Source organism: Mytilus trossulus, chromosome 8, assembly GCF_036588685.1.
Source record: "Mytilus trossulus isolate FHL-02 chromosome 8, PNRI_Mtr1.1.1.hap1, whole genome shotgun sequence".
NCBI classification, from domain to species: Eukaryota; Metazoa; Mollusca; class Bivalvia; order Mytilida; family Mytilidae; genus Mytilus; species Mytilus trossulus.
The window spans coordinates 4625145-4634774 of NC_086380.1; the positions used below are offsets into that span (position 1 = coordinate 4625145).

Consider the following 9630-nt stretch of genomic DNA (forward strand, 5'->3'; position numbering starts at 1 on the left):
ACAAAAATTGGTATAATAATCCTGATAATTTCGTGCTGTTTAACAATAATTTTGACCAGAATGATAAAATTCGTAATCGTACTTTAATTTCCAAGGGATACGTGCCAGTTTCGCCGTACACCATATAATTAGGAGTACTGCTTCTTAATGAAAGAATTCTTTTCAAAAATTTTAAATGAACTCTTTCTAAAGCATCTATGTTTTCGAAACCCCATACTTCACAAGAGTAAATCAGTATGGGTTCAACCAAAGAATCGAACAATTTTAGTTGCAAATCAATAGGAATATTTAAATTCCTTATTTTTCTGTAGAGAGCATAAAGTGCCTTTTCTGCTTGTTCTATCAATTTTTTTCTGGCATTTGTAAATCTACCGTTACAATTAAACAGCAAGCCTAGATAAGGATAAAAATCTACTATTTCAATATCAGAACCATACAATTTAAAATCATGTAAGTGGTTTCTTTTGCTTTTTCTTTTTGAAAATATCATAATCTTTGTCTTATCTGTGTTCACAGAAAGTTTCCATTGTGTACAATATAATTCAAACATATCTAATGTATTTTGCATATCACTTGCTGTTTCAGCACAGTGTGGTGCGCACTGAATAACCCGCGTAGCGTGTTATCTAGAAGTGTGCACCACATTTTTGAGTTTATTCCGAATAGACAGAAAAAATATTACATTCATTCCTTATAATTTAATTCTAAATTCCATCTTTTTAAGGAGTCAATCACGAAAAAAACGTTGATGACCTCATCACGGCCACATGACAAAATTATGTCTATGGGCTGATAGACAAAAAACTTTCAGTCAATCAGAAGACGTGTTACATCCAAATCAAATTATTCTTTATCGTTGCCATTTTCCATGTCAGCTTTAAATGTTTAAGCAATCAAAATGCTAAAATTTAAATTTATTTATATCTTTGTATATTGTTACGTTTTGAGTGAGAACATAAAAAAAATGAAATGCATATTGTTTTTGTTGTACTGTTGATTATATTTTACAAAATTAATTATTTTGCATCAATTAATATAATTGGGGCATTCAAAGTGTCTATGTAAAAGAGGGACGAAAGACACCAAAGGGACAGTCAAACTCGTAAATCTAAAACAAACTGACAACGCCATGGCTAAAAATGAAAAAGACAAACAGAAAAACAATAGTACACATGACACAACATAGAAAACTAAAGAATAAACAACACGAACCCCACCAAAAACTAGGGGTGATCTCAGGTGCTCCGGTGGGGTAAGCAGATCCTGCTCCACATGCGGCACCCGTCGTGTTGCTTATGTGATCACAAATCCGGCAAACAGTCCAACTCGGTAAGTCAAATTGAACGACAAATTTATGTGACGTATATAATTTTTCTGACGTCAGACACTCAAATCAATCCATGTGTTCGTAGATAGGTTTTTGTGTCCTGTTAAATTGTTCCCTCTAAAAAGTTTTGGATTCTCATAAATTCTATGTATAACTTTTGGACTAGTTTGAATCTTGGTCTATTTCTGTAATTATTCTTACATACTTTTGATTTATTAACCCTGTATGCGTTCATTGCCTATGTAAATTTTAAAATTGTTTATAATCCTGGTACTTTTGAACTTTTGTATGCACATTGAACGACAAATTTTCAGTTGTTACATTTTTTTTTTAATTCAAGAACGGTGTTATTTTGTTTGGAATTCTTGATTGTTTTTAGCTCACTTGACCCAACAGGAAAAGGTTGGTTTTTTCATCACTTGGCACCGATCGACCGTCGTTCATTATCTTTCAATACAATTTTTTTATCTAAAATTACTAGGCTGCATTTAACAAATTTTATTTAAAATCATATGTCTTTTTAAATTATAATAAGGGTATCTAGTTTTAAAAAGTTTACTGTGACCCCGCTTGTCAACCAAGAAATAAACAAAGGGGGGGGGGGGCATGCAAGTGCATGATGTCAATTAATTAAAAACAGCCGTAGACATAGACAATTCGAAAGGGCCAGATTATTATTTTCAAAATGTTGAGCTCTACCATTTGTCCATTTACTATAAAGTTCTCACATTAGATCTTAAATGAGTTATTGCATTGCCCTTAAAGGACGAATTTGAAGTTCTTTTTATCAATTTCTATCTATTATTTTCAAACATATATATAAAAGTCATATAGCAAAAATAGAAGATATACAAATAAATCGACTAGGCCGATATCCTAATAAAACTTATTGACCTTTAATTTAGAGTTTTTTTTTTCATTTCATTGCGTTTTTACACGTCCGTCACAATTTTGACAGGACGTATTATTGTACACATCCGTCCGTCCATCTGTCCTTCCTTCCATCCGTCCGTTCCTCCATCTATCAGTCATTCTGTCCGTCCGTCCGTCTATCTATCCGTCTATCCTTCTGTCCAGCGTAAACATGTCGCACCGTAACTTGAGAACAGCTTATCTAGTTTTCACGAAACTTAACAAAGTTATTTCTTGAAATGGTCAAACGATCTGTAAACCTTTTTAGTGAAAATCAAATTTAATCTTTTTGAGTTACAGAAATTTGTAAGTAAAACAGGAGTGTGTTTTTCTTAACATGTCGCGCCATATCTCAAAACGATTTATCATTATTGCATCAAACTTTACACACTTCTTAGTAATATAAATCTTCTGCATACTTTTTAATGATGTTTTAAATTTTGCTTATTAAGCGTTATTTAGTTGTTTTTTTGTAAAAATAAGGGGGGTCACATATTGCAATGTATCTCAAAACCTATATAAAAAAATATCATAATGTTATTGTTAAAAAAGTAATTGGATATCAGTGTTTGCTATTGAGTATTTATATTCCATTTAAAATTAGTTTGGAGATCAGTGAAATAACGGATACGCCTTTCATTAGGAAAATGTGTAGTACTATAATTACATTGTACCTATGTTAATAAATGTAAAAACGCCAAGTTTACTTTATAATAAACATTATATTTAAATTCTTTCGAAAGACAACGTTCAGATCCGTGATAACGTTGCTTTTTATAAATTGTTGGTTGGAAAAAAAAATAATAAACCGGGTGATTGGAAATAAACAACAATGACGAAACCGGTGTATTTTAATTTGACATGACCCATTTCTTTCGTTCCATACACAGAAATACAAGTATTGAGATGCTCATAATGACTAGTTTTGCAATCTACGTGTCAGTATCTATCTTCCCGTACTTTTCATTCCGTACAATGTGAACAATTTAACGAGAAATTAAACAATATCGAGGCAAGGTTCACTCAATTCGTCATTTTGACATGCATTTTTACTTATTTCTTCGTTAATATAGAACAGTTGTAGAAAATATTGCATATCACAATAGAAAATAGTTGTATATGTATATATATTCTTCGATATCATAAAAAAAAAATAAGAAAATAAGGAGAAACCTAGCTTTCTTCTGTCTATTAATGTTCCGTCATTGTGCCGGATGTTAGATAGCATCGAGTCCGAACAAATTTTGCCGGTGTGGTTTAGACACAGTGTAAACTAAAAGTTAAAAATAAACCATTTAAATTCTTTAAGTATGTTGCTATTGATGAGAATTTTAACAACGGGAACGGTATCTCATTCTTGATAACCTGTTAGCTTACGGGGGCTTCACCCCATTGAACCAAATACTATATGGTCTCGGACCTCTTGCCGAGGTTCGGGCGTACACGTAAAAATGACCTAGCTACGGCACTGATATACATAACATGGGACGTAACTCTAATTAACTCAGTGATGATAATTGATCTGTTCAATGTATTGTTGTTTTTATGATTTCATTCCATTCTGTGTTCATTTTGTAATTGTTGTATTTATGATAGTTTGGACTTTATTTCAATAAAAATTACTTATTTCATTTATTTACTTATACTAACCTATAGCTGCCATTTGACAGAAAGATAGGCGATTTTTTTTTATCATAACATGAGCTAGCTGCGTGTCTGGTCACTTTATTCACTGAGCAACTTCTATTAAATTGCTATTTGATAATAAATCAAAATAATGTTCACAATTTTAAGTTTACATTTTTCAACCAGAAAGAATACCAATTTAAGAACCTCTCTTAAAAGTGGGTTTATATTTCATCTATAATACTAGCCAAATTTGCTACTTCCATTTTGCAACAAAATTTTAAATAAACCAATGCAAGGTCCAACCCAATAAATGACATGACACTTTTCCCAATTTATGATTGATTGATTGATTGGTGTTTATCGAAATTTCGTGACAGTCAGTTTCTATTGGTGGTGGAAGCCGGAGTGCCTGGAGAGATCCACTGACCTTCGATAGGAAAACTGATATTCCTAGTCAATTAAGATTGGAGTCGAGTGCACCTGCCACGTGCGGGATTCGAACTCACAACCTCAGTGTTGACGAGATGATCATATAGTAGTTCGATTACTTAGACCACTCGGCCACCGAGTCCAACCACCCTTAAGTGTTTTTGCATATTTTTTTTAAAGTATTATTTGTTTCTTCGGTCTTCAATCAAGGGCTAATAATCAATGGACAAGTGTTTTGTTTTGAAGGGTGCAAATCAGTTTATTGCAAGTAAATTATTAGTAAGGTCAGACCCACATTTATTCCTCCTTATTAGTCATCTCTTTAAAAGTTTAGTGTAATCAGCAGTTAAACGCAATTATGTTGGTAAAAAATTTAGTAGTTTGGTCAAATAAAACTCCACCTTTGTCTTTAATTGATCTTAATTTTTGTAGATTATGACAGATGTCAATCGTAATAGACCACTTTCGAGTTTGTCCTCGACCGGAAAAAACTCGTCAATTATGCGCGCCTTTATGACGTCATTTACCAGATAGAGAGGATCGCCTGTATCCCTACACTATATAGACGTATTTACACTTGTATGCAAATTTGTCCGCCATTACATAACATCACACAGGTTCCCGTAAACTTTGACTTCATAATTCAAAACATATGACGTCTCAACTAAAAAGTGATTGTTGCTTGACGTCAAAAGTGTCATGTATTGTGTTCCATACTTATGTACTAAACGTCATGTATCAGAGTTACTCCCCTTTAGTTATTAAAGCATTGTTAGTCGGCCATTGTTGTATTCTTGACGTACACCACATGGTGTCAGATGTAAAACTTGTAAAATGGAGCAACTAAAGCCTCCAGGAACACTAAATTTGGAAGGGAATTTAGCTGAAAACTACAAAGAATGGATTCAGTCATTCGAACTTTATCTTACCGCAACGGGAATTGAAGAAAAGTCAGGGAAGGTACAAGTGGCTACTTTTCTGCATGTCGCAGGCTCTGTACAACGTGTTTATAATACTTTTGACATTGTTGCGGATGATAAAGAGAAAATTGATGTACTTAAAGATAGATTCAAGGGTTACTGTGAGCCGAGAAAGAATCTCACGTACATTCGTCACGTTTTCTTTACCCGAAATCAAGGACCACATGAAAACATAGATAGTTACGTCACGGATCTAAAGAATAAAGCTAAACCATGTGAGTTTGAACATTTATCTGATGGCTTGATTAGAGATCGTATCGTTTGTGGCATACAAAACGAAGGTTGCCGAGCCCGGCTTCTACGGGAAGCGGATTTAACATTAATAAAAGCAATAGACACATGTCGTGCACAGGAAATAAGCTCACAGCAGCTAAAATCATTAAAATCTACTGAGGAACATTCGGTGAACGCCGTGAAACAGGTCAGTAAATCTAGATATAGACAAAATGACAGTCACAAAAATCAAAGATCTGTGCATGTAGAGAGACAGGCTCTATGTAAAAATTGTGGCAGAACACATGGTAAACGGAATTGTCCAGCGTTCGGTAAAGAATGTCATTCATGCAATAAGAAGAACCACTTTGCTAAATATTGTATGTCAAAACAAAAGAAAAAAGTAGATGCAATTCAGTATGATTATTACGACAGCGAAGATGAACTTTTCATTGGAACAGTTAGTGTAGACAGTGTTCAACAGTGTGAAGAATGGAAAGAATCTATGTCAATAAACAACCAGTGCGTAGTTTTTAAACTTGATACAGGAGCTCAGGCGAATATCATATCAGAAAAACTATTTCGTAAATTGTCGTTGCCGGATAACAGGACCGAGAAGACCAATATTAAACTTGTAACATACGATGGACACAAAATATCACCGATTGGTACTAGAATGTTAAAGTGTACATTCAAAGACAGAAAATACAATTTGAATTTTTTCATAGTACCGACCGATTCACAGCCAATATTGAGTGCCGACACGTGTAGCGAAATAGGAGCCATTGTACGAGTGCGCGCCGTAGATAAACCACTGACAAAAGAAGAAGTAATAAGTGATTATGGTGAAACATTTAAAGGACTAGGTACATTGCCTAAAACACATCATATTGAAGTAGATCCTCTGATTACGTCCGTATTTCACCCGCCTCGTAAAATTCCAGCAGCACTGCGTGATCAAGTCCGAACAGAATTAGACCGTATGGAGAGCCTCGGTGTCATCGCAAAACAGGACGAGCCGACCGATTGGGTTCATAGTATGGTAGTAGCTAGGAAACCTGGAAAACTACGCGTGTGTATAGATCCGAAAGATTTGAATCGTGCGATCAAGCGTGAACATTATCACTTAGAAACAATTGATGAGATTGTTGAAAGATTGCTTAAAGCAAGTGTCTTTTCCCGATTTGATGCAACACATGGATTCTGGCAGATTCGTCTTGACGAGGATAGTTCAAAACTATTAACTTTCAATACGCCATTTGGACGTTATCGATACCGTAGATTACCGTTTGGTATAAGTTCCGCACCGGAAGTCTTCTCGAAAGCTGTCCGAGAAATGTTTGTAGACCTTCCGGGGGTCGAATGTATCGTTGATGATATTCTTGTTTGGGGAGAAAATGATGAACAACACGATGACCGCGTTCGTAAGATGCTCAACAGATGCCAGCAAATGAACTTTAAGCTAAATAAAGCGAAATTTGAGTTGCGCGTACCGGAAGTCCATTACGTTGGACATGTTATAAGCAAAGACGGCTTAAAAGTTAATCCGGAAAAGTGCGTGCCATACAAGAAATGCCAACACCGACCGATGTGGCAGGAGTTAAAAGGTTCCTTGGTATAGTACAGTATTTGGCCAAGTTCATACCTAATCTATCAGATGTGTCCGATCCGCTCCGTAAATTGCTAAAAGGTGACATACAGTGGCATTGGGATCATGAGCAACACCAAAGTTTCGAAGAACTTAAGCAGTTAGTATCGTCAGCTCCCGTGTTACGATTCTATAATGTGAATGAACCTGTAACTATATCAGTTGATGCAAGCTCAAAAGGTCTTGGAGTTGTACTTCTTCAAAATAAACAGCCCGTGGCATACGGATCCAGAGCTCTCACCGAGACGCAAAGTAGATATGCGCAAATCGAGCGTGAAATGTTAGCAATCTTGTACGGTTGCGAAAAGTTTGATCATTATATTTACGGTCGCCGAGCCGTTATTGAAACCGACCATAAGCCGTTAGTTGCAATCTACGACGAACCGCTTTATCGAGCTACACCACGTTTACAACGCATGTTAATGAAACAACAGCGATATGATTTACGGATTGTGTACGTTCCCGGAAAACTTATGTTTATATCCGATGCACTTAGCAGAGCCTATCTACCGGATAGCAATGACAAACTTATTGATGATGAACTTGATATTAGTTACATTGAAAAACAACTACCTATTTCGTCTAGAAAGATAGCGGAAATCAAAGTCGCGACCGAAGCCGATGAAAATCTAAGAAAGTTAAGTTCCGTCGTTGTGTCAGGATGGCCAAACAGTAAGGAAATGTTACCCGATGACATTCAGTCTTATTGGAATTTCAGGGATGATTGATGGACTACTTTACAAAAGCCAACGTATATTCATACCTAAATCACTTCAACGAGAGATGTTAGTGAAATTGCACGAAGCACATCTTGGTATTGTTAAGACAAAACAGCGTGCCCGTGAAATACTATTCTGGCGTAATATGAACAGTGATATTGAAAACTTCATTAAAAACTGTAGCATATGTAACAAGTTTAGAAAGGCAAACTGTAGAAAACCGCTCAAATCTCATGATATTCCGTCGCGTCCGTGGACAAAGTTAGGAGCAGATTTACTGGAGTTCAAAGGAAAGCATTATTTACTTTGTGTAGACTATTACTCTAAATATCCAGAAATTGCATTGCTTCCGTCATTGTCTAGTGTATCGACAATTTCAGCATTTAAGTCCATGTTTGCCAGGCATGGTGTTCCGTCAGAAGTTGTAAGTGACAACGGACCGCAATTTGCGTGTGCTAATTTCAAGAACTTTTCACATGAATGGGACTTTATTCACACAACTTCAAGTCCACGTTATGCTCAATCCAACGGAGAAGCTGAACGGTATGTACAAACAATTAAGGATATGTTCAAGAAAGCTGAAGAAGGACAAAGTGACATTTACATTTCCTTAATGGAGTACCGTGGATCTCCTATCGAAGGAGTAGGACTTTCACCCGCACAGTTGTTGTTTAACCGACAGTTGAAAACAAAACTTCCCATGTCAACGGAACTTCTCGAGCCGAAAGCTTTTGGATCAAAACAAAAAGAACTAATGGAACGTCAAAAACGTCAAAAACACTACTACGACAAGACGTCAAAACCGTTACCGAGTGTTGCGCCAGGAGAAATTGTCCGCTTTAAGAAAGATGATAAAAGTACTTGGGAACCAGCAATAGTTGACACAGAACACAGTAAACGTTCTTATGTGTTACGCGCCGGAAATGATAAACTTTATCGACGAAACGAAAACACATCTTAAAAACCAACGAAAAAGTGTTTAACAAGGACAATTCACAAAATGACCTTGAGTTTCCAATGGTGGACAATTCAATCGACCGCGAACCGCCAACAGTAAAAAATCACGATCAACAAGAAACACAAAATCAAGCTTCCGCGCCGACCGATCCGACAACTGTAACAAGATCTGGACGCATCTCAAGGAAACCAGTGTACCTCACAGAACACTTTGTGTGAAATACAAAAACTGTTAAATTGTTCAATTCAGTAGTTAATAGTAGTTAGTTACATTTTTCTTAAATTTTCTAGTCAAAGAAAGACATTAATTTTTAAGAATAATTGATATTCAAATTGTTTAATTTAGTAAATAAGAAATAGACATTTTGAGAACGAACTTTAAAAACTTTAAAAAGGGAGATGTCATGTATTGTGTTCCATACTTATGTACTAAACGTCATGTATCAGAGTTACTCCCCTTTAGTTATTAAAGCATTGTTAGTCGGCTATTGTTGTATTCTTGACGTACACCACAAAAAGGTTATTTGGAGGTGATGTAAGGTCATTTGGAGGCAAGATACAGCTAAATACCAAAAGTGTAAATACGTTTATTAACGTTCATCAAGCGTCTTAGTGATCGTCATTGTGCAGGATAACAAGAAATAGTGTCAGTTCTGTAGGTACTTAATCAGAATTCATTAATAACATCGTGAGAATTCAATTTGCCGAATAATTCCTGCAATATCATCATAGTTTTCAAACCACTCGCTCAACATGGAAACGGAAGTGACGATTGCCCTAAACGCACGAATGATGTTCACTAAAACCAAAGTTTTT

At 35.6% G+C, this 9630-nt stretch overlaps 2 protein-coding genes across 2 annotated transcripts; both read left to right on the forward strand.

The window, feature by feature from the left end:
- Positions 1-5131: 5131 nt before the first annotated feature.
- LOC134681535 (uncharacterized protein K02A2.6-like) lies at positions 5132-7866 on the forward strand. Its single transcript, XM_063541177.1, has 2 exons — positions 5132-6914; positions 7148-7866. Exons 1-2 carry the CDS (start codon positions 5132-5134, stop codon positions 7864-7866), a joined length of 2502 nt encoding a protein of 833 aa, XP_063397247.1.
- Positions 7867-7921: 55 nt separating this feature from the next.
- On the forward strand, positions 7922-8818 carry LOC134681536 (uncharacterized protein K02A2.6-like). The gene has a single exon (XM_063541178.1). The coding sequence runs from the start codon at positions 7922-7924 to the stop codon at positions 8816-8818; it is 897 nt and encodes a 298-aa protein (XP_063397248.1).
- Positions 8819-9630: the final 812 nt, after the last annotated feature.